This window comes from Halichoerus grypus, chromosome 3, assembly GCF_964656455.1.
Source record: "Halichoerus grypus chromosome 3, mHalGry1.hap1.1, whole genome shotgun sequence".
Classification (NCBI taxonomy): domain Eukaryota; kingdom Metazoa; phylum Chordata; class Mammalia; order Carnivora; family Phocidae; genus Halichoerus; species Halichoerus grypus.
The window spans coordinates 139974252-140000669 of NC_135714.1; the positions used below are offsets into that span (position 1 = coordinate 139974252).

Here is a 26418-nt window from a genome sequence, read left to right on the forward strand (position 1 = left end):
GTTGTTCCAGCTGAGTCACTTTTTGGCTAACCTACCAAAAGGGGAAAGGGGGAAATAAACCCCTTACAGCCATTGAGAATTACCTCTTATCAATCACTTTACACTAATCACTGTGTGTTACTATTACTTCACAAGTTGCTGAGGGAGGAGAAAATAAACCACTGTATCAAAATAATACAGAATTTCAGAAAATCAACACACACTACCAACCAAGATTGTAGTATATTCTTTTTAAAAAAGATCAGTAAAAATTCCGGCCCAACTCTAACAAACACACTGAAAACTAATGAAAAACGAGTAAGTAATTCATGTTATATAGGGATAATAAATTGCACAGGTTGGTCAATTTTTAAATCCCCTGATAAAGAGCTAAACATTCAAAATAAAAATTCATTCATCATTTATCAAGAGTAATCATCATTAGGATTTAAGGGCAAAAGGCTGAAACACAAATCCAAGGTTACCTCCCTTAAATCAGTGGGTAAAGGGGAGGAAGGTGGAGGGAAATGCATCAGACATATTAACTAGGTTGTAAACTCAACTTTGTTCCTTCTTAAAACTTTGTGATTTTTGAATAAATGGGGATAATTCCACTTGCTTGGAGTTTCAATGAATTTAAAAAGATACACAAAATATGTATCACTGTGGCTCATTATTATTGTTGAAGAGCAGAGGGAAAAGAAAAGATGTACAAAGGTTTGACATTGAAGGTAAAACTAAATCAGTATATAGGTAAGATCTAAAACAGATTCAATTTCATTTTCTGGTCACTGGTTTGTTTAACTGATAGTCCCAACCCTCCCCACCCCTGCACCATTACTTTGGGGAATCATGTCAAGGCACTTAGATGTATAATGAAATATTTTTTAAAGGCTTGTCACTTCTTGAATTTACAAAGCTCTCTATGTAAAATTTAGAAGTAGATTTAATTTTTTCCTCTAGACTTATGTCACATAACTAAAGTTAGAGGCATAAATGTTAAATTTTTATCTGACTCCTTCCAAAGTCAAATGACAAAAGAGCTGAATATTAACATTAGTCACAATTATAGAACTAAAAGTTCAGCTGTATTGGGGGATAAAAGAAATGTGAATTTAGAAGTTTTTAATTAGCAAAGTGTTGGGTATTTTGAAATTAAAATAGTCTCAGCTAGCTACTTAAAAAGACAACTGTCATGAATATCATAAATAAAAGGAATCATGGAAATTATCAGTTTCAAATGAGTTAGAAAACCAAGAAATAAGTTTCCATTCCCTGTTCTCCCCTCCCCCGTCTTCTACTACTTTCCGGAGGAGAGCGAAAAATGCTTTGCCTTTGTACCAGAGCAGAATACTGGTTTCTCCTAAAGTAGTATACATACTAATGGGCATGGAGAGCTACTCATGGCACAGTCATTGACTCATTTCCCATCCCTTTTCTCTCTCAACCTTCTCTGAGGTTAAGCCCCCCAGTCAATCTCTAACCACTTACAAAGGCACCAGCAGAACTCACTTGAAACAAAAAGACTGAGCTTAGGTATCTGAAAGAGAAAAAAGTACAGCACCATTCTTTAGGCATTAAAGTCTTTCTTCCCCTCACCAACTTTCTCAAGAATTGCCAAAATATATTAGCTCTAGACTCCAATTAATTCTGTCACTGATTGCTCTGCCATCCTAAGTCACTCATTTCTCTTTGGTAAATTAGCCTGTCAATCTAAACAAAAAGAAAAACAAAACCAAAAAAGTACGTAGGTGGTACAAGATAGGCAGGACCCTGATAAAAATCTGACCTCTTTCTAATCTGTGTTAGAACGGGACAGTAGGAAATAGCACATAAAAGGGAAAATTATATGAATGACCCAATAATATAATTAAAAAGATATGCTTTTTTTCTGATTAAATGTAAATTAATTGTATCTCCTAGAACAAAAAGGAAGTCAACTATTAGTTATCTAGGAAAAACTAAACCCCAAAAAGTGACTTCCCCAAAGACAGCAGCTGGTTTCTTATTTTTATTTGTTTTCAACACAGTACACATTTACTTAGCACTTAAAATTTACAAAGCACTCTACTCTGTAGTGGAGAATGCTGAGGTGAATTAAACTTCCCCCACAGCCAAAAAAGAACACTTGGTTGGTACTTATATAAATTTTTTTTTTAAAGATTTTATTTACTTATTTGACAGAGACAGAGACAGCACAGATAGGCAGAGTGGCAGGCAGAGGGAGAGGGAGAAGCAGGCTCTCCGCAGACCAGGGAGCCCGACGTGGCGCTCGATCCCAGGACCCTGGGATCATGACCCGAGCCAAAGGCAGATGCTTAACCAACTGAGCCACCCAGGCGCCCCAGTTGGTATTTATATTTTTGATCTTAGAGGTTTTACATCCTCTGCCAATGGCTCAAAATTGCATTATTTACTGGGTAAAATGTGTAGTCTTCCATATTAAAGATGGACATGCCAAACTGTTCCATTCGAAAGATGTTATAAGGAACTTGACTTTTTGGTGAGTACACATACTCATAATTCCCCAGAATGTGCTTACAGTGACACTTTGTAGCTATTGCTGAAATCTTTTCTCCCCTTTTTCTTTTTTCCACTCTAAAGATTCCACCTGAGGAAGCCAAAGTCTAAAAAGTTTTGAAAGCCCCTACTCAAAGGGACTCACAAACCAAAAAAAGGTTAAGAACTACTACACTGTAGAAAGTTTGCTGCACTCAACTTTGAGTTACCTGGAGATATTCGATATGAATACAGACCCTCTACTTCACAAGTTACCTGACAAACAGGAAAAAATTGTATACCAACAGACACAAAGTATTGAAAAAAATCAAGAATAAACACTTCAGAACTCTAGACTGCTCATCTACTAAAATTAATAAATTCTCTTTAGGACAGATAGGGAAAGTCAGAAAAACCAATCCACAAAGAAACAGAATAATTGTAAGATTTGAATATATTTTTTTTTACAAACCTTTCCTGCTGCCTGTCGATCGCTTTTAAAAATTACAGTTTCCTCATTAACCGGAGGTAGGTTAGTCACAGATTCAATTATTACTGAAAAATGAAACAAAGGAGATTATTCCAAGATTTAATCAGAAGATAATGTAAAATTTAAGTGGGAATTTTTAACTCCAACATAATTTAAAATGAAATTTAAGGTGAGATAATATACCTCAGTAACTGTTCCTCTTAAAACAACAGTCTATTTATTATCAAGTGGCACAAGGAAAAAGAATCTACATGTTTTTATTTAATACAAAAAGCTACAACTCTAAGAAACAAAAACTAAAGTAAAATTCTCACAGAAAATTTGTATCACCCACTAAAAAGTCAATAAATTTAAGTCATGTACATTTTCCCAAGCAATTTTTACCCAAAAAACGATAATCACATTTAGTCACAAAACTCCTGTTTTAGGAAAAATTAGTCTTCTTCCTCACTCTAGAAATTCTTTTCTAGAAAGCACTGAGTACTTATTGATCTATGAAAAAGCTAAAGACTTCCCAAAAGCATCTTCCTCTGAATAGATGAAGATGATAGAACTCACAGTAATTGTTATCATTCTCCCTCTCAAAATGCAACAGCATTATCCCACTCATCTATCATAATCTCCAATTCCTGTATGGGCCACAAATGTTAAAACACCAAGCTACCATAGCAAAGAGAGAAAACAAACAACAGACTCTTAGAAAATTAGAGCAACAACCAAGAATATTTGCCACATTACACAGGTAATGCCATGTCCACTTGGAAATGTCAGTTCAGGTTATTAAAATTCATTTTAAAAATTTCAACTGTATCCAATTAATTACAACAGTTACTGCTTCTAAGTTCTGAACATACATGTGGAGTAATAGATCACAGGTCAACATTTTCTAAATTAGATCTGTTTCTGGAACAAAGATGATGAGTAAGGATTAATAATGATAGTGAGTACTAACAGCATTCATTTTCAATCATTTCTCCTCCCTAATCCCCTTCCCAAGAATCAAATTACATGAAAATAAAAGATCACCTAATTCAATTCTCTCATTTTATAGAAAGATGAAAAAACAGGACTTAAGAGAGTGACATTATCACATGGCCAATTCCAGACCAAGTCATCACCAGAACCTAGAATAACCTAGATCCCTAGTTCCAATGCTCTTCCTTTAACAACACAACTACTGACTGTGTTTCCACAGACTAAAAAAACCCATTCTTTTTTTTATTATGATTCTAGGTGGCAGTTGCAGGTAGCTGGATACAAATCAACCTTAAGTTTGTACCACACATTGATAAAAATTTCCAAAGCTATCAATAGTCAAAGTATCTTCTAGTACAAGATCCTTAAATTCATGAAATCTCTCTAATTCTACCTAGGTGGATAATATTTAACTAGCCTCTTGTATTTTCCAAATTAAATTAGAGAGAAAGAAAAATAAGCCAGCATAACTTGTAGAACAATTGCAGAGTACAAAGCCAAATCCTCTTTTTCTCCTGGGGTTCTTATTTGAACTCACATATTTTTTGCTTCATGTATTAATACTTATTTTATTTTCTCTTTTGTAATTTGGTCCAAATCATGTGAGATATTTTAGGCTCTCAAAACAGGGTAGCAGGTGCTGATTTTCAGTCAATCTTTATTCCTAGCAGCTTGAGAATTTTGTTATTCTATTAGGGTGTGCTAGTCAAAACGATATCTTTAAAAAGCATTATCTTATGCATATTGTATAGTTCACATTTTTTTCTTGATAAACATTTTGACCTTTATTTTTTCTATATACATCAAGTCTAATAAATGCTCAACTCACACTATGTAATCAAATGATTACTTATTTAACTTATTTATGCATATTATTAAATGCCATAAGATAACTCAAATACCAGTGAATGTAATGACTCAAGAATCAGGTTAAGAGTTTTAATAATCATGATTTTTGTAAAAATAAATAAATAAATGTTTCACTTTAATCAGAATTTTGACTAATAAATTGCAAAAGTACAAAATTATGTAAGTATAAACTTTTCAAAATATTGGTATGGACACTGTTAGAAAAAGGTCAAAAGTCCAATTTCTACCACTGACCCATTATACAACTAATCATAAGGGCAAGTGAGTTGGGTTTTTCTGTGTCCCTTAAGTCCTGTAAACTAAGAGGGCCGGTGGATAATCTAGGTCTTTTATCCAGTTGAAATATCCTTTGACTTTGTCAACTCTTGAGTTCTACTTTCAGATGGATCTTACTATGAGAGCTAATGGTAGCTACGTGAACTTCAAGGCCTTTAGTACCTATCTCACAACCTGGGGCTAAAAGAAATCTATAATATCTAGTTCTCTTACAACCAACAGCTTTATATTTCATGAATCACAGAACTTTCTAATTTACATGTTTCTAAAATAAAAATCAAAGGCAGTAGGCAGAATAATGTTCCCCCCACCAAAAGACACCTACACCCTAATCCCTGAACCTATAAATACATTACCTTACATTTAAAAAAAAAAAAAAAAAAGGATTTTTGCAGATGTGATTAAGGTTAAGGACCTTGAGATGGGGAGATTATTCTGGATTATGCATGTAGGCCCAACCTATGGAGTCCTTAAAAGCAAATAATCTTTCCAAGCTTTGGTCAGTGAGAGATGTGATGAAGGGAGAAGGGTCACAGGGAAGGTATACTACTGGCTTTGAAGATGAAGGAAGGAGTCCATAAGCCAAGGAATACAGGCAGCCTCTAGAAGCTGAAAGGGACAAGGAAATGGATTCTCCCCTAGAGCCTTCAGAAAGGAACTCAGCCCTGACGGACCTCTTGATTTTAGCCCAGTGAGACCCATATCAGACTTCTGCTCTACAAAACTATAAAACAATAAATTTGTGTTGTTTAAAGCGACTAAATTTGTAGCAACTTAATAGCAAAAAAAATTAATATACCAAATCAAAGAAAATTCTGGAGAAATGTCAGTAAAAGCAGACTTTGAATTTTAAAAAAGACACGGCATTTATGAGTTACATATATAAGTAAAAAATGAATTTATCTATTCAAACTTAACTATAAAATGAAGTATTATTACATATTTCACAGAAAATGCACTAGTCATAAAGTCTTTGATTTGATGAATGCATACTTGGATATAAGTAATTTTATTCATAAAATTATTTACATACCTAATTGCTCAATAATACTTGAAACCATCCCAAGAGGCTTTAATTCAATATCTTCAGGCAGAATAATAGTGAGTTCTTCAACAGAAGGTAGTTCCTATAATATAAAAAAAGCATTGATCTTCCTCCAGCTTCAACAACTAAAAAAAATAGGACATCATTTCCATTTAAAGTACTATAAACATTTCTGAAGATGTAACATTAAGCACTTATACCATCTCTTTGATGTTATCCTTTTTAGTGTCTGACAGTATTTCTTCTACTTCCAATATCTCCCCACATGAGTGATGCAACAGCATCTATACCTAAATCCAGCTAGACTAAGAACATGGACAAAAGTACCCAGATTTTTCCAACCATACTTGAATGAGACAAAAAAAACAAAAAACGCTATTATTGTTAAGGAATTCAAGGCAAAAAAAAAAAAAAAAGGCATTTCACTTAAAGTGATTCCCAGAGAAATGATTCTACTGGTCACTACAATTTCTCCACAGAAGAAGAGTTCTCTCTCTTAGCTGTCTTAATTTGGTTAATTAATTTGACAGGGAATAAGTAGTTGAAAAGAGAAACAGCAATCTCTTCTGGGGCTATTTGAAAAAGAGTAAATGTCTAGCTTCTTCAGGAAAAAAAATCTAGAATTCCTGGGAAACAGAACATAGGCTCCACCCGGAAAAGCTGTGAAGTGTTGCCTAGTATCTTCTTTCTCTATGTTAAAATCTAAATTCCTTTACGTTAAAAATTCCTCTTTTCTGACCCAGCTACTAACTATACCTCAGTTGCTATAGAAACTAGATGTTGAAGTAGAGACGAAGTTGAAGAGAAATCTAAGAATAAAACTGACCTTAGCCTTTAAACAAACAGAACTTTCTATTTTTGACCTTTGCCAAAAGACCATGATTTAACTTTTAGAAGGAAGTTCTTCCTTAAGAAGGCTTGAAAGTGTATGTTAGGAGTTGGTTTGGGAGGAGAAAGAGAACTTCTGAAGAAATGTTGAAAAAGATGGGAAAAGCCTAAACAATACAGTGTATTACAGATGAATGGATCATGGTAATCATTCTCCTCTTCAGGGACTCAAACAAGGTTTTTAATAAACCATATAACCAGAGTTAAAGTATAACTTGCTTCTGGGAGATGCTATTTTCTGATCAAGTATTACTTACAAACAACCACACTAAAGGTCTCAACCAACTTCACGCAGAAGACTTAACCTCGCATGGTTAGTCTGGATGGGATCGTGAGGAAATGACTGTTTTATATCAGACTTTTTCTGAGTACTTTTAGGGAGAGGACAACCACTTGTCATTTTTGCATATTAAATATGGATAGTTTTTCTTGGCAAGACCATGGTTTGAAAGTGGTCCATATGTGTATTAGAACAGAGAAGGGAGTACAGTTCTTAGAACTGGTAAAGAACATGTGACATGGGATAGCCTTGTGAAGAAGCTCTTAGCAAAAGAAATCGCACACCCAGTTAAATACAAGAAGAGGGAACTATAATGTTGGGAGACTGCAGACAGGAGGGCTTTCCTGATATTTTAGAGAGCAAATCACACTGCCTTCTGCTTCCGGGGCGGGGGGGCGGGGGGGGGTAGTAGCTCTTATAAGTAGCAAATGGCATTTTCTAATGCAGAAGTATAGTGATGAAATCTGAAATCTCCCCCACTGACTAACCAAATCACAGTTAAATCTAGAGCAAAAACTTTTCGTACTTTTGGACCACGATAGAGCCCACTGGTTAAATAAAGTCAGGATCATGTAGGTAGAACAAAGGAAAAGGAAGTCTCTAAGAGAAAGTGCTGTTAGATCTTTTGGGAAAACCCCTGAACTGAGGAGGAGGGTAAACCAAATACTGTTAACACTTAGAACACAAAATCAATGTTATTCTCAAATAAATAAACGCTATCTGGCCACAGAATGAAAAGCTCCTGTTGTATTTTCTATTAAGAGGAATAAAGGTCCATGCAATATAATTATGTTTTGGTATAGGTTCAAATTCTGATACTGTTTTAATTTCTTTTAACTTTAAAATATAAAATACATGCTCCTGTTTTTTAAAGTAGAAAAAAAAAAATTAGTAGTACCAAAGGACTCAGAGTAAAAAGCAAAAATTGCCCTGATTACTTTCAACCTTCCAATCCCTCGCCACAGAGAGCTGTTAACAGTTTATCCTTCAAATACATTTACCATGCAGATATAAACTTTACATTTCTAATTGTAAAACGTTTTACTTATATCCACATTATAATGCAAGTTATCCTTTTTACCTATCATATTTTGTACATCTTTCTACACCAAAACATAAACATCTAATTTTTTAAACATTCTTATAGTATATCACACTATATAACTGTAACTTAACACAAGTTACCTGATAAAACATCTGTCTCTTTTTAATTTTTATCATTACATACAATGATAAAATGAACTATCCTTCACATACATCTTCGTGTAACTTCTGTGATAAATCCCTGTAACTGGAACTGCTAGATCCAAAGATATGAACACTTTTGACAGATACTGTCAAGTTTCTTTTCAAAAAGGTTCCGTCAATTAACAATTCCACAAATGATGACAGATTTTCTCACATTCATGCCATCACTGAGAAGCAAACTAAATCTTTGCCAGTGTGATAGGTCTACGATATAAGATAGCATCTTGTTTTTATTTTAATTTCTTCATTAATCAGGAAGACTGTGCATCCTTGCATGTTTCCTGGATATCCAATTGTGTTTATGAATTGTTTGTATATTTTACACATTTCTCTGTCAAAGGGTTTATCTTTTTATTAATTTATAAGAAAACTTTGGGTTAAAGAACATTTCGCCCTTTATCAAATACGAAGAAAATACCCATTCCCTTTCCTCCCAGAATGGTTTTTAGTATTTAAGTTGCTTAATGAACATCAGCATTTTAATTTTTATGTAGTCAAATATATCAAGCTTTTCTTTTTTTTGGCTTTTGAGACTTATGTCACAGAGAGAAAGACCTTCCCCATACCAAAATCACTTTTTAAATTCACTCATATTGGGGCGCCTGGGTGGCTCAGTCATTAAGCGTCTGCCTTCGGCTCAGGTCATGATCCCAGGACCCCGGGATCGAGCCCCGCATCGGACTCTCTGCTCGTCGGGAAGCCTGCTTCTCCCTCTCCCACTCCCCCTGCTTGTGTTCCCTCTCGCTGTGTCTCTCTCTGTCAAATAAATAAAATCTTTAAAAAAAAAAAAAAAGTGACCGTCTATTCCTACTTGTGTTCCTATTTGTTTTTTTTAAATCAGACTGCTGAATTTCATCTAATGCCTTTTCATCTTTTGAGATAATTATAACATAATTTACTGTAAGCTGAGCAGGTCAGCTCCAGGGTCTGATAAAATCCTGATGTTCTCCTCCTCTAAAGATGTCTATGAGACACATCTAGCAATGAGGAAGACAGGGGAAGATACAGAATGCTAGAATATTTGTAGTGATGCAGGGACCCACTCTTGTGGTCAAAAGCAGAGTCTGCCAGGCTTCCTTAATTTCTGTTATCCTGTTTCCAACCTATGTATTAACAGGACGAAACTGCCTACAAATGGGGAGGATCTCTGCCTCATATAGAACTAAACTTAGAGAAAAAACAGACAGATACTGTTATCTTGTGATCACCACCATACCTCTAATTCCAGTTCAGTGATCCCGAGCATTCCTTAAAAAAGACCAATGAAGGCATTAAATTGCCTCTTGATAGTGTGATGTGCATCCCCAATGTTTATAGCAGCAATGTCCACAATAGCCAAACTATGGAAAGAGCCCAGATGTCCATCGACAGATGAATGGATAAAGCTGTAGTATATATACACAATGGAATATTATGCAGCCATCAAAAAATGAAATCTTGCCATTTGCAATGACGTGGATGCAATTAGAATATATTATGCTAAGCGAAATAAGTCAATCAGAGAAAGGCAATTACCATATGATCCCACTGATATGTGGAATTTGAGAAACAAGGCAGAGGATCATAGGAGAAGAGAGGAAAAAAATCAAACAAAACAAAACCAGAGAGGGAGAAAAAGAGTAAGAGACTCAATCTCAGGAAACAAACTGAGGGTTGCTGGAGTGGAGGGGGGTGGGAAGGAAAGGGTTGCTGGGTGATGGACATTGGGGAGGGTATGTGTTGTGGTGAGCACTGTGAATTGTGTAAGACTGATGAATCACAGACCTGTACCCCGAAACAAATAATACATTATATGTTAATTAATAAAAAAAGTGATGTGCATGAAATCTCCATCCCAAATACTCTGCAGAACATAAAAGATATATAAAGAACTATATATTGTATATAAAACATATAAGAAATAAATGAAATCAGCCTAGTACAATTCCAGATCAAAAGCCTATTATGGAATTTACCTTTGAAAGTATAGTTATGTCAAGCAGTATATTTGCTTTGAAAATGGCGGACATTTTGGGGGTTGGATCAAAGAAGAAGAGATATATTTGTCCCTTTAAACAAGCATGCTTTCCATGGGCTTTCCATAAAGATTTTTGTCAGGCTTGAAGAGGCAGAACTTCAGAAGGTTTAAAAGGAAAGTTCCTTGGACTGCCATGTCAGACAGGACAGTATATGATCTTATCTTGATATCTGGATGTCAAATGTTACTTTCTCTTCCCTAACTATGAAAGCTGAAGTACTGCACCTCCACCAAGCCTAGTTACCTCTTTACTAAATTATCCTGATTTTCTTTTTTGTAAACATATTACTGTCTAACATCCTATGTGTTTTCTTGCTTAAAGTCCATTTCCCTAACTATACAATAAATCCAACAATAAACAGGATTTGGTCAGCCTTGCCCATTGCCATAGCACCCAGAACAATGACTAGCACATAGTAGGTGCTGAGCATATATTTATTAAATGACTTATCTCATCAGTCTGGGTTAAACAAAATTCTCAGAAGAGATCACAGTCTTTTTCAATCAGAGCAAAATCAGATAATGAAAATATAATTCCCAGAATTCAAGAGAATCCTCAAAGAACGGAAGTTAAAAAGGCAGGCTTCTAAAGAAGCCTCATTGCCCAGGACTAATGCATAGATACATCATATTTGCAGCAGCAAACATTATTACAATTCTTAGACTAACACCTGGCTCCCCGATTACATAGCGGCTGTTCAGCAGCTGTTCCCGGTAAGATAACAAATAAATCTGTGCAGTCGCATAATCTCCTTTCAAGAAATAAAAATCCATCACTTTACTTTTCCATGAGTGGGGAAAGGATGTGTTACAGCAAAGAGGAAAAACAAACTCCAATAAGGGAAAAAAGAGTAGCCAGAACACACACTGAAGGACATTACCACTCTTGACAGGACACACAGGATCTAAAGAATTAGAAGTAAAAGGCATACTGATAAAACTAAAACACTGAAGTTAGAGTTGATGAGGAAAACCTGGGATAGAAAGACCTTCTCCATCATATAAGCAAAATCCAAGTGTCCTGAAAATAAAAGACATGAAGGCTATATTTACTGCAGGTAAGGAAGATTAAAGTATAAGCCTGGATTACCCTATAACCCTCATGGAAAGATGGGTAAGTGGGTAAGAAAGGCTCCTTTTATTCTGTTTATCCAATACCAGACACTAACTACATTTGATTATTTAAATTTCATTAATGAAAATTATGTAAAATTTAAAATGCAGTGTTTGATTGGACTAGCCACATTTCATATGCTCAACTGCTACAGTATTAACACAGTGTGGATATAGAACACTTCCACCATTGCAGGAAGCTCTACTGAACAGCACTGCTTTACATTCTCGTACATCCCAAAAGCCCTCCCTTACAAAACATACACCCAAGTATTAATAGCACCACTCTATTTTCGGCCATTAATACAAATATAATTTTAAGGCCACATTGTAACAGCATACACCATACTGCTATGAAGTCTTAATGATAACCTGAAAACTTTATCTGGAAAATGAAGATTTGTGATAAATCTCTATTTTTACCACTGTTACTTCTCCCAAATTAAAAAGAAACTAAAACCTGTCTTGGGTGTACAGTATATACAACCAGAGATAAATATCCAGCTATCATTTAAATAAAGTTTATATTATGCTTACTGACTCAAAACAAATGTTATCTGTAATAACAAAGAATAGGCAAGGAAAGGAAGAAAAATACTTCATTCACATCATTAGCAAAAGAAAAGGCCACATGGAAATAAAAATCCCCAGATACATAACACCATTTGGCAATGAACTACTAAAATTCACCATACTAAAGAAATTCAATCACGTATTTCCTACAATCTACAGTTCAAAGTCAAAGGCTCTATTAAAAGATAATATGGCCCAAGCATATGCAATTTAAGAAAGCTTACATTATGATACAATCATCTATCACCATGACAAAATATACTACATTATTCAGAAACCAAATAATCAAGGAAGTTCAAATGATCAAATTCTAATGTTTCTATGTACGCACGTCTACACAAGCACTAAAAATACAGCAGACTTAAATCTACCTGTTACTAGTTCCAAATCTGCTCTCCCCTACTTAAATACTACCTCAGGCAAATCACTTTCTTTCTGGGAATCAGTTTTCTTATCTCTAAATAGTGAGAAAACTGAGCAAAAGTTCTGAATATTTCATGCAAATGGCTAATACAATTTAAAAAATGTTTAACTGCATGTAATCAAAAAGACAGCACATTAAGACAGAAATTATATGCCAGCCTCAAACACAGTTACTATAATTCTGGATAACAGATACCCCTAACTATGGCATTAAATAAATGCATTGTCCTACCTATACTTCTGGAATATCCATGAAAGAGCAATTATTGTTTGTGCTACAAAAATATTATTATATTCTGATTCCTGAACATCTGTATGGCCTACAAGGTTGTTCAGTTAGGCAAAATATTCAAATGAGTACCACATAATATTAAAAATCTCCCCTATTAAAAAATTAAACTGTTGACACACTAGTTTAAAAAAAAAAAAAAGGATGTCTAAGACTTCCAGTGCAAAAATGGAAGGAGCTAATGGGTCAAAAATGGCCCTCTGAGAAGATGACATTTGTACATTACAATGACCTTGCCTTCTCTAGTTCTTTGAAGACTTATTATTGGGCAAGAAAAAAAAAAAAATCAGTAATTTATGATTTTCTGAGGAAAATTATCTAAAGAACTTTGATTTGGGTTTTCACTCACAAATCTAGAAAAAGGGCAGCAGGGATTAATAATGGGAAAGGAATCAAACATTCCAAATGGCAACTAACCCTTTCTTGGTGCTAGACTGGGGAGAATTTTTAAAAAGTGAGGAAAAGTGGAATAAAATTATCTGACCACTTTCCTTATATTACCCAAAAATAGAGGACATGCATGTGGCAGCCAATTACCTGATGCTATTAGGTGAGCCTTCACTTTTCAGATATGGTTGGAAAGTGGAATCCAATCCCTGGAGTACTGAGAGCCATGATTGGAAACTTTTTTTTTTTTTTCCCTTATAGCTGGTAAAACATATTGGAAAAAAGAATGGATTAGGTCTGTACACTGTGTGGTAACTAAGACCACATATAACATTTAGTCTAATTCATCAACTTAACAAAAGTACTTTTACATGTTCCATGGAACTCAATACACATTAATTGCCCTTCTTAATTACCTTGTTGTGTATGACACTAAACTTAAGATTGAGACTAGCCCATTAAATATTTTCACCTAAAAAATGAAAACCAACACTCCTTTGCAGTGTTTTTATATTTTTCTCTTTAAGTAAATACTATATTCTTACCCTGTTTTTCGCTAAAACTAGTCAGAAACAAAGTTCATAAGAATATCTTCAAAAGTTGACTCACATTAAAATAAAATTATAATCCATCTCAGTAAGAAAAAACCTTCAATGATATAATTCTAAGCATTATCTTTTATGTTAACTGAGGAGTCCATATTTCATCAAATCTAAGACACTGACTATATATATCATGAAGATAAAACCACTACCAAATTATTGTAAAATGTCAACAATTATTAGTTCCAAATTTCAAAATGAAAAAGTGCCCATTTTGGAAGTGACAACATCAGGTGTATGGATGATAAACGAATGAACAAAGAAACACTCCCTGAGCTCCTACTATGTAACCAACACTGGGAATACAACTGTCATGCAACAGACTCTTACCTATCAGTGGGAAAGTGCATATTCTCTTCACCTGTCACCTTTCCATACCTATCCTATCCATCTTGCAATCTAGGATGACTTCCTTGACCCTTGCATGTTAGCTATCTCCTCTTCCACTCAATCCTACAACTTTGTATGTCCAGTACCACTCATCTCACATTCAATCATTAACTTTCTGGTGTCACTCTGCTTTTAGCAAGTGTATGCGCTCACTCTCTAGCTAGATTCCCTTTTAACAGACATTTGTCTTTATCCTCTAAAGCAATCAGAACTTATTAAAATCTACTGAGGAATGGGGGAATCTAACAAATGGAATGCTTGTGTGTAATAACCATATATATATGGTGTGTGTGTATATATATACACACACAGAACATACATGCTTATTACTTTACTGAAAACACTATTTATCTGAAGTTTAAGGGGTCATATCTGTTGGCTATAAGCTTTACTAAAATAATTTTGTATAATGAAGCACAAAATTTTAATTTTTTAAAAAATCTGAGCACTAGTTTTAAAGAGCACCAAGTATTAATTTAAAAATATCTCCTCTCAAGTACATAAGCCATTTCTTAAATATCAGATATTTTGAAAAGAATGTCAAAAAGTGTCTTCAGTATTCCATGATACAATGTAATAATTTCAAACACATTTAGAGTCATAAAATGCTGAAGTTGAAAGAGGCCTGCATTTAGGGCAAAATTTATAAAGTAAGCTAGGCCTTGAAAACAACATACTCAGTCAACGATTATTAAGTGAAGACCATGGTGCATTGTAATTTCATGGATGGTGGGAGATCAAAAGTATGAAATAATCTGCTGTAACTTCTGACCACTTGAGGTGTCCAGATATTTCCATATCCTCATGTTAGGATGTTTTATGATATGTGTTTGCACTGCCAAAATCAGAAAGAAAATATAGTGTACTCAACCTAACTACAAAATACATTTGTTTTACAATATAACATAGGCAGTCTCCAAATAACGAAGGTACCAAGAACTGCCTACCAGCATTACATTTTTTCTTAGCCATGCTATATTATGTGTATAAATACGCATTAATATGCCTACTGCAGTATTACCCATTTTTTATCCCCATAAGCACTGTAACCATAACTTTTAAATGTTATGTAAAACCTTTCAGGTTTTCAGAAGAGAAAATAATAGGCATTAATTTATAAAATTCATTTCTGATTAAGGTTCTGAAATGTCACAATCCCATAAATGTTTTTATGATTCTAGATTTTTAATTATACCTGATTTATTTAAATAAACAGGCCAGGGCATAAACTGCTGAGAAAATTTTTCAAAAAGGACCTAATTTTCCAATTCACTGAAACACTGAATAAACCCTATGTGGTTTAACGTAGTTCAAAGCTGTAATACATATGCTGCTTTACATTTACTGTGTAGGTCATGTATAAACCTTCTCAGCATTAAAGAGGAGTTTATGATCAAAAGAATAATTACACATGGTTAAATTTAACAGCATGTATTACATAACTGTGACATATAAAAAGAGCCAACTAAGATTACTCTCCTTTTCAATGCCTCTTTAGCTAACCATTCCCTTTTTTTCCTCTTTTCCTCACCCCTTTTTCTAAATCAAGATATAACCATATCTTGTCATCCCAAGAGACTGCTGCAACTCTCTAAGGTTTAATTCTAAAAAAACAATCATGAGGTTACTTCACTGTAGCTCCCATATACTTACCATTAGAGATCTGCAATAGTTAGTAGTTAGATCACCAGGATCTAACTTTCCAACAAAGTGAAAAGATTTAAAAAGCTAGATCCAGGGAGGTGACATTCCTACTTGACAAACAGACTAACTGGAGGTAAAAATTAAGCTCAGCATGCCTGCATGGCAATAGGAAACAGCCCAGAATATGAGACACTTTATAAAGAGGTGGGACATAAAACTGAGTTAAACTGGGCATGCCTATGTTCCAGAGATCTCTAAAGATCCAGCACAAACTCTGAAATTGATAGAACTGCTTGGCCCATTTTAATTTATGTACACCTTTTAGCAAAGACAACATGGATAGAATGTTTCATTAATTTTCTCCAGCATTTCATTAGGAAATTAAATAGAATACATAGATCAAATGCTCCATGCACAATCCCTGCTGTCTAAGAGGATATACCAGTATGACCTGAACAAAATGGTACATCTGACACTGGCTAGAGCTGGTTTTAACAAGAGGGGACAGTTCCCAGGAAAAGTGGACTGTCATTTTCAAAAACAAAACAAAACAAAAAACCCCAAAAAACACACACACACACAAAAAAACTAATCTAGTAAGTAATAGGATTGCCCCAAAAGTCAGCAAAGAAATATAGCACCAACTGGCTGGTTCAAGGGGAAGGTCAAAGTAGAAGACAATGTATTTAGAGCCAGGGTCACAGCAATCTACATGCAAGCTAGAATTTTAAAAGATTAATCTATAGGTAAACAGAAGAAGTCAGTGAGTAAAGAAAGAATAAAACGACACTCAGAAAACTGAGAATATCCAAGAGGCATATAAAAGAAATAGCATGGCTATCCTCAATAGCTGCCTTAATTCCCAATGGCTTTCCTATCCAAATAAGTTTACAATGCATCCCCCCTCTCTTGAGGTAAGTGGAGAGTCTTTTTTGCTCACAACCACAAGAGTCCAATGTAAAGTCACATGTGATAACCCCTTGCAAGTATTTCCCTTTTACTCTCTACACAGGATGACTATTATCACTGACTAAACAGCATCCCTTTTTGAAATGGATAGAAGACTTCCTTTCCTATGACAGAGAACCCATTCCTTGTGGTTTGCATGGGGTTGGTATCGCCCACCCAACCCTCAAGCTTCTCAAAATACACATACATTCACACTCCCTTTCTGTCAGCTGGCTTTTACATGTTCCCGCCCTCACACTTGCCCATGTGCTTTCTCTAAAGCACTCACTTTCCTACATACCCTCCCACACAAACAAGAGTGACTATGTGACTCATGCCCAAGCAATCCAAATACACATTCCACTAGCCTCAATGATGTGTTCAGGGCTGTGTACCAGGCCCCAGGTAAACCAGTACAAGTCCTCCCCGTGACTTTCATATAGGAATATCAATGGCCAAACTGCCAGCCCCATAGAGAAAAACCTACTGAGCAAGAAAGAAGCAGAGTCCTAAAGACACTGAGTACAGGTAGCCCTATCATCCTGGTCTTCAGGGCCAAGTCATTCTCTTCCCTTAATTCCAGAGTTGAAGTCCTGAAGGAGTCCTAATAATACTCTTTCACAGCCCTAAGTCAAAGATTTATGGCAATCCAGGGAACTCATCCCTCTACCTAACCCATTAGCAGTGGTCTAACGGACGAGGAACTTCCAATAAGTTCACTTCCTAATCATGTAAATGTAAAATAAAGCGGACAGCTACTCAAGAATCCAAAGTTGAAAAATAACGACTATAACTGATTCTTCCATCTTTCCCAAAGACCCCTTGGAACTGGCACAAAAAAGAACAGATTGGCCCACTGTTCAAGTTTCAAAAGCTAACATACCTTTCCAGTAAAAATGTAATTTTCTGATATGAGCCAAACATACACTCTCACAATTCAATAGCACTTCCAAAATCATATTTGTCTCTGTTTATTTACTGTCTGCCTCTCTCCACCAGGCACTATGAGAGCAGAAACTGGAGGGTCTTGTTTACAGCACCTAGTATATGGCCAGTGTGCTATAATAGTTTAAGAATGAATGAATGTAAAATGCCTGTTGTTCTCTCACTCATTCTATAATCATATATTACTGCTGCGTGACAACCTATTATCTGTCAAGCACTCTACTGCACACTACAGGAACTACAAAAATCAGATATGAACTTAGCCTTCCAGAATGTGTTTCCTGGCCTCTGTGAACATGGACCCTTTTAGTTTTCTGAGGAAAATAAGAGCACTCTACCAAGAAAAATACTTAAACATATAGACTAAGATTTTGCATTAAATTTTAAGAGATTCAGAAGATAAGAATTCCAGGTCAAGTAAGATAAATAAGAAAATGATACATATAAAAAGTACTGTGGTCCTTTATTTGTTGATTTTTATGCTCTGAGAAAACTTAAGTAGAAAGGTGACCAAGATACAAGAGAAACACCGAAGAAGTCTCCCAATACTTTCAGAAAATAGTATATGTTGGGAAAGCTTTGTGTAAAAAGGCCAGTAAGGGATAGCAATGTCTGTAATATGAAAACAAGAACCACCAATGAAATTGCATAAAAATTCAAGAGGTTTTCAATATATAAAGCATAAATGAGATAGGAAATTTCTCATTACAAGTAGAGAAAAAGAAGTAATATTGGTAGAATTCAGGCATGAAAAGGTGCCCGATTACCTCGAGACTTTTAAAATGTTTTCAAACCTTGCATTAAACTGTTTCATTGATTTAAGTATTACATAATAAATGTAATTAGTGATCATTAAATTTTTAAAAAGCATTAGTTGTAACTAAAGTACATGTGGGTGTAAGTAACATGCGGCAATACAGCCTATATTCTGAAATCCTGAGATGTTCCTCTTGGATCATGAGGTTTCAACCAAACTACCATCATCCTTCTAGGATGGAAGGAAGAAAAGGAAATAACCACATAAGAGTCAACTTCACAAACCAACCCCATCACAAGTGCCAATAAATACCATCCTATAATAAACAAGTTTTCTCCATCTACAACAAAAATGCTCCCAAAACTTCAAGTTAACAGGACTCCTAAGAAACTCAACCCATCTAATTTTACTTTCTACTTCTCTTAAATGCAATCAATTAAAAAGATTTCAATTACTACTGAGCAAAATTTTCTGACTTGTGGACCAAAAAAACCCCCCAAATAAACAAAAAAAAAACCCCAAAACTAGGTTGTAAATCTACGTAAGAAATCTTTGTAGGAAAGATAAAAAACCAAAAAATAGCAAGCTAAAGTTGATGTCCATCAAGAACAATTACCAAATATTAGATTTAGAAACAACCTTAGAAACCTTAGCAACCACATCAATCCTCTCTTTTATTTAAAAAAACCAAGGCAGGGGTGGCACCTGGGTGGCTCAGTCAGCTAAGCGTCTGCCTTTGGCTCTGGTCATGATCCCAGGGTGCTGGGATCAAGCCCCACGTCGGGCTCCCCGCTCAGAGGGGAGTTTGCTTCTCCCTCCCCCACCTCCGCTTGCGCTCGCTCGCTCTCTCTCTCTCTGAAATAAAATCTTAAAAAAAAAACATAAAAAATAAAAATAAGAAAACCAAGGCATAGCAAAAGTATGCCCAATAAGAGGTTGAGAAGTCTTCAAATTTACAGAGCCAGATATAGGGCAAATAACATCAATATTAGTATCATAACATATATTTAGTAACTTTCAAATTAGGTTTAATAACAAATCTAAGTACTTACATTAAGGAGTAACTCATCTTTTGTTTTAAGAGGAAAATTCTTATTTTCCTTCTCAGTTTGTAAATCATCTTCTCCATCTGACAGCAGTGGAGGAAGTGATATACAAGAGGAAGATGATGAGGAAGATGATGAAGATGAGGAGGAGCTTGAACTATCTGAATCTGTTTCACTGTAGGGAAGAAAAGTCAAAAACTTAGGAAAGCATTATTATAGTGGTATTAAATTATAATTTTTCAACTAGGAAATATCTACTATGTATTTACTGTTGCTGATATAATTCAAAAGCTAGCAATTCGAAGTTGACTATGGTATTTGGAAAGCAGTCTTTAATCCATTGATAACATTTTCAAAACCCCTGCTATAACCCAAACCCTATTATTATAATAGTCTCACACATCACACGTTTGTCTTAATCTAGTTAAGCAAATGACAAATCACTGACAAGAGAAAGGTCTGGACAAGACACCTTTCTTATTAGCCATCAGTGACCAGATCACTTAATTGCCAATAAAATGTTGTCTTCAGGGGGCGCCTGGGTGGCTCAGATGGTTAAGCGTCTGCCTTCAGCTCAGGTCATGATCCCAGGGTCCCGGGATGGAGCCGCGCGTCGAGCAGGGAGCCCGCTTCTCCCTCTACTGTTCCCCCTGCTTGTGCTCTCTCGCTCTCTCTGTCAAATAAATAAAATCTTTAAAATAAAAAAACAAAATGTTGTCTTCATACAACTTGGAAACTCCTGAAAGTTACCAACCATGTTGACCACTCTACTCTAAAAATTCCCTTAGCCCTTGGCTTCACAGCAATTGTTACCAGTAATCCTCTTAGTTTAAATTTTGTTTGCTGGCTTTCTCCCTCAGCCCATTTTATATGCTGTTTTTAAAAGTTCCACCCTCATTTTCTCTTCTCTCTATCCTCTTCCCATTGATAACCTCATTCACTCAAATGATTTCAATCATCACCCATGTATAGATAACTCCTAAATCATCAGCCTTGATATTGATAACTCTAGGCTCCACCCCTAATCTCCAGCTGCATACTGGCCTCCTCTGTATGAAAAACCTACACTTACCTCATTCTAGCAACAAATTAAAAAAAAAAAAAAAGCATTCTCCTTACTGAAACTGCTTCTGTCCTTGAGCCTCTATTTTATTTCATTGCTTAGTGTTCAATCCAGTCACTATAGGTAGAAATCTTGGAATCACTCTGAGCCAATGCCATCTCACAGTCAATGATAAAATCCTACCTTCAGATGACAAACATCACTCCTATTCCATCTCTCAATCCCATTTCCACTGTTACTATGACCCTATTTAGGGGGGAATCCTCATTTCTCACCTATTTTTCTGTAATAATTGTATAACTGACGTCAATACTCGTAGTCTCTTCCCATAACAATCAACCAACCCTTCCTCCTACTGCTATTACCTTCACCCTCTCATGACCTTCCATCCTAATCAGTTCACACGCTTGCTTTAAAAAAAAAAAAAAATCCATAACTGGACATTAGATCTGAAGGAATTATCAATTTTGTTATGTGTGATAACTGTGATTACGTAAAAGAATGTCCTCTTAGAGAACGCATGCTGAAACATTTAGGGAGAAAGTGTCATAGTATCTATAAATGACTTTAAAAGGGCTCAATAGCATGCATATGTGAAACAAAGTTCTGAAATGTTAATAAGTGTTAAATCAAGGTGATGGCTCTATGTGTTTGTACCATTCTTTCCATTTTTTTAATGAAGAAAACATTAAACATAGAGAAAAGCTTTAAAAGTTTCTCCACAAATCTACACTGTGTACAAGATAAAGGCCATCTCAGGGCCCTTTGCAATCAGGTTCCTGGTAACCTTCACAATCCCATCTCCTCCCACATCTAGCACAGAAGCATATAAAATGTCCCAAATCCTGTTGTACTTTCACTACCTCATGCCATTATTTGTGCTATTTCCTTTGACTGGAATGTCTCCAGGACAAAAAAAGTCCATTCCTCTTTATAAGCTCAACTCAAATGTTATCTCCTCTGAAGTCATCCCCTATCCACCAAAAGTAGATTTACTTCTTTCCGTATCGCCCAGAGCATTTTTTTCAAACTGCCTAGTACAGCCTGTCTCGTACTATCCATAATTCATTGAAAAACATGTCTTCTCAGATGGATTATGAAGTGCTTGAAACAAAGGCACTAGTTCTGGCAAGTATGGTCTTTTTCTGTTACAGGGGTAAATGGGCATCCCATTCACAACTCCTTCCTACTCTTAACCACATTATGAATCTTTCCCTCTCTCCCAGATCATTCCTATCAGCATACCAAATTCTATAGTACCTCTGCTGAATTCCTCCAGCTATGGCCTCATTTCTCCCCTTGAAGTTTCTTGACAGAGTTGTTAACACACGCTATCTCTGCTCTTTTATTTCCCATTCAGTTTTTACCCCAAATTGGCTTCCATCACCACCACTCCTTTACAAGGTCACCAACAATCTCCATGTTGTCAAGTCCAGTGGACATCCTTCTGTCATCTTAACTTTTCAGCAACATCTGACATGATTCCCCCTTACTTTCCCAAAAACCTCCCATATTTTGGGGTGGTATTATACCCTCATGTACCTTCTTCTGTCTCCATGGTTTTAAATATGACCTTCACTTAAAAGAGACTAAATTGACATAACATCCAAATGTACTGCTTGAGAATCTTGTTTGAATTCCAATTCAAACAAACCAACTGTTAAAAGACAACTAGAGAAATATGAATACTGACTGGGTATTAGGTGATATTAAGGAATTAAGGTTAATTTTACTACATTTGATAATGACATGGTGGTTACATAACAAGTACTTCATCAGTTAGAAATGTAAAGAACATACAGATAAGGTGACATACTGTTTGAGACTTACTCCAAAAATCTCAGGTTAAAAAAAATGTTAGAAATACTAGATAAAACAAGATTAGCAAAATACTGGAAACCATTCGTTTAAGTGTGGTAATGAGTACATTTGCATTCATTATATTACTCTCTACTTTTAACAAATTTGAAAATGTCCATAATAAAAAGTTAAAGTAAATCCTACCTGTAATCTCATGTTCAAATTTACATCTCCAGTCCAGAATTGTCCTCTCAACTTTAAATTCATTATCCTACTGCTTCCCTGACATCTCCAATTAGCTGTCAAAGAAATCTCAAACTAACTGCCCAAATTAAACACTCATCCCAGATAGGTTACCCCCCATTTTACTAAACAGCACCATCATCCACACAGTTGATGCCTCCTTGTCTAGCCCACTACCCCATTTATCAAAATACTTAACTCCGATAACCATGGTCACGTCATGGACTCATTCAACATCTTTCCAACTCTTTCCACACTAAGCCCTGTTCCACTCGTGCCTCTCTGCTTTCACTCTTGAACCCAGTTCAATTCCTTCTCTACAGAGCAAAGCTTATTAGAATATTAACCTGAATATGCCATTTCTCTGCTTAAAATTCAGTAGCTTCCCTAACACTTAGAATTTAACACTTTAACATGGCTACACAGTCTTATAGGGCTGGGCTCTCCTATTACTTTCTCCATGCCTTGCTTGTTCCTTCACTGTAATTTTCACCACCTCTAATTTATGTATTGATGTATTTAGTTTTATTTTTCATCCTTCTCACTAGGGATATTTTGTTTACCTATTCAGTATCCCACGTAACACACTCAAATACTTGTAGACAACGTCCAGTGTGATTTAGTAACATCCTATAACCTTAAGTCCTCTCTCACCATAGGTTTCACATTTAAAAGACACGGCGGCGGGGGGGGGGGGGGTGCTGTCTATAAAACCTACCCAGATCATAAAACAATGCGAAATAACAATGTTTCGCTAATTTCATGAACACTTGCTCCCTGCAAGGATTCTACAAAATTATCAGGAGCCAAACTGGAAACGTATGAAATCCTTTAACTGGTCCTTAATTCATCTGGTTCAAAAACCAAGGCCACACTCTAAACCTGATTTAAAAAAAAAAAAAAGGTCTGACACAAAATTCAAAGTTAAAACCACAAAGGGACATGCCAAATTGAGTGGTTATCGAAATAATCCAATATCCTCAGGGTTTGTTTTTTGTTTTTGTTTTTGCGATCTATACATAAGACCTTTCATACTACCAAATTTAGGAAGAAGAGGGATCTGATTATTAATCTCGGATTCGCAACGCGATTTGCAGAGAAGGGCGAGGAATGGGCGGTCCGAGCTACTTGTCAACACGTGCGCAGCAAGCTTCGGCTACCTCTCCTCTCTCCCAGGCCCACGCGGGCACCCTCTCAGTCCCCGACCCCGGCTTCCCCCTCTGCCCCCCCCACCCCACCCCACCGCAGCTCCAGAATCCCCAGGCACCCGACCTGTCCGAGTCCGAATCCGAGTCCGAGGTCTCTAGAGAGTCTGGAGTCCCCGCCTGCTCTGCGGCGCTCGGGGCGGTGACGCAGTTCCCTCCGGGTGGAGGTTCTGACCTTGACTGCGGCGCAAATTCAGGTGGCTGCTCCTCTGCAGGCTGAGCCTCCGCGGCCTGTCCGGTGTCCGGGGACGCCTCATCCGACTGCAGTGACGGCCGTGGCTCTGGGACAGGTACAGAGCCCGGAGACCGCACCGCCTGACCTTGGCCATCCCCCAAACCGGTGCCATTAAATTTCAGAGTTTCCAGCTGAGCGGCGGCGGCCTCCACTACTTCCATGGCGTAGCGCCAGAGACCCAGTCAGGCTCACGTTCAGGGCCCCCAGAAGGCTCGCGGCTCGCTAGAGAAGAGCTAGAACAACCGCGCGTCTTGTAACCGCACCTGGGCCCAACTTCCCGCGTTTCTCCGGTAACTACACGCCGAGCTGCCTGGAGACACGCCCCCGCCGTTTACACAGCGGCACTTCCGGGGGAGCGTACTACGTGACGTGACGCGATTGCGCGCAATGGGAGCGGGACAGGGCTTTTGGAAACCAGAGCACGCGCGGTCCTAAACCCGCCGTTTTCATTACCTCCTCGAGCTACAGCTCCCATCCTGGGGTCAAGTGGCTAGGCTTTCCTTTCACTGGCTGTGGGCCAATTCTACTTGGAGCGGAAATGCGAAGGAGGGCTTGTAGGACAGGGGGGATACCTGATTGCACGAGTCTCTGTACGTAAGAAACTTGAGCCAGGAAGTCTTGAACAGACACGTCTAGTAAACTTCATTAAAGTTAAATGAAGCTGAATCGATAGATAGCAAGCACGTTAACCATTCATCTCAAAAAAATTACTACAACTATTCCTTGTGTTTCTCCAAAGCACTCTCAAAAAGAGCAGTAGTAGTGGACGTAATGTTGCTGCTTGTTGATGTTATGGCGATGTCTATATGGTAGTTGACGCCACTTCATAGAAAGAGTGGGATGGGACTAAAATGAACTAACTTAGCCGGGGAAACAATTACTCTAGATCATAAGGAAGATAAAGCAAAAATTCTTCGGACTGAGGCAGAGATCAGAATTTTATGGGTTTTTTTTAGGACTTCATTCAATGCATCAGCCCCTCCACCAATAATAAATAATAATCCTTGTTACCATTTATTAAGCATGCATATGTGCCAAGGACGGTGCTAAAGATTTTATCAGTTATTCACTGAGAATGTATTGTGTGCACACCACAGTGGCAGACCTTCATAGAAACTTAAGAGTAATACATAGTCTCTTATTTTAAGGAGCTTACTCTCTAATTGAAGTAAAAAGGTCAATGCCCAGTAGATAACTAGAAAAATATTTGAAATGTGTAATACAGGACGCAAGTTCAGCAGTCATAGGAAGTTAAGTAAAACTGGTGGGCTGTATCATGGAAAGCCTCCAATGAGAAACAGGAATTTAAACTTGAGATACCACTCAATGCAGTTATTAACCTAAAGCTCAGTGTTCCCAGCTAAATAGACCTGTGTTCAAATTTCAGCCCTACCGTTTCCTTATTGGTGTAATTGTAACTTTGAGCAGGTAGTCTAACATACCTAACACTCGTTTTCCTTACCTATAAGATGGAGATAAAAATACTATCTCGTTTAGTTCATGTGAGCACTAATTAAGGTTTTATACAAGAAAATGGCACGTGCCATACACATACTAGTGTGAGAAATGGTTGATAAATAGAACAATGAATGAACTTATGAATAAAATGATACTTCAGTAACAATGATCTTGCAGAGATATGCAGTACGAATGTGAAGAAAGAAGAAATTTAAGTCAGAATGTCTTTCCTGCCAGGTAAAGGTCTGTTGCATGCTTCCAGGAATTAAGCAATGAAAGTCTGAACCAGGGTTAGAGTCAATGCAGTCGAGTAAAGGAAATCCCCAACATCAGAAGAATCAAAGTACTCTAAAATTTCTAACCGAGGAGACTAGAAAGAAGTTGGTATTACCAGTAAATACAGAGAAGTTGGAATGAGATGAATGGAAGAATGAAAAAGAAAACAAATAATGAAGTTTTATGAAACAATCACAGTAAAAGAGAAATGACTTACAGATAAAGGTACAGATGGTACCTAAGTTATTCATTCAGTTTAAATGAATCCAATGATATCTAAGAAAGGCTACTGGTTTCGAATAAAAATCTCTGTTTTTGAGGTGGGATGGTCTCCATGTTTCAGGATAAGAATAGCTGTACCTCTGCCTAGATTTAGACTATGTTACTATTTTGTAATTGGCATTTTTTTTCTAAGCTCTTGAATGTTTCAAAAATGTCTTGAATTTACCTACTT

The 26418-nt window shown here is 36.5% G+C and overlaps 1 protein-coding gene across 1 annotated transcript in view; it reads right to left on the reverse strand.

Moving 5' to 3' along the window:
* Nucleotides 1–24575, reverse strand: part of NAF1 (nuclear assembly factor 1 ribonucleoprotein) — a 38813-nt gene extending 14238 nt beyond the window's left edge. Inside the window, exons 1-4 of the mRNA XM_036116575.2 lie at nt 24063–24575; nt 19691–19859; nt 6123–6216; nt 2951–3033 (exon numbers count right to left, since the gene is read on the reverse strand). Of these exons, the coding sequence (XP_035972468.2) occupies nt 2951–3033; nt 6123–6216; nt 19691–19859; nt 24063–24391 (675 nt within the window). The 5' untranslated portion in view covers nt 24392–24575. The remainder of the gene's footprint in view (nt 1–2950; nt 3034–6122; nt 6217–19690; nt 19860–24062) is intronic.
* Between the last annotated feature and the right edge of the window lie 1843 nt (nt 24576–26418).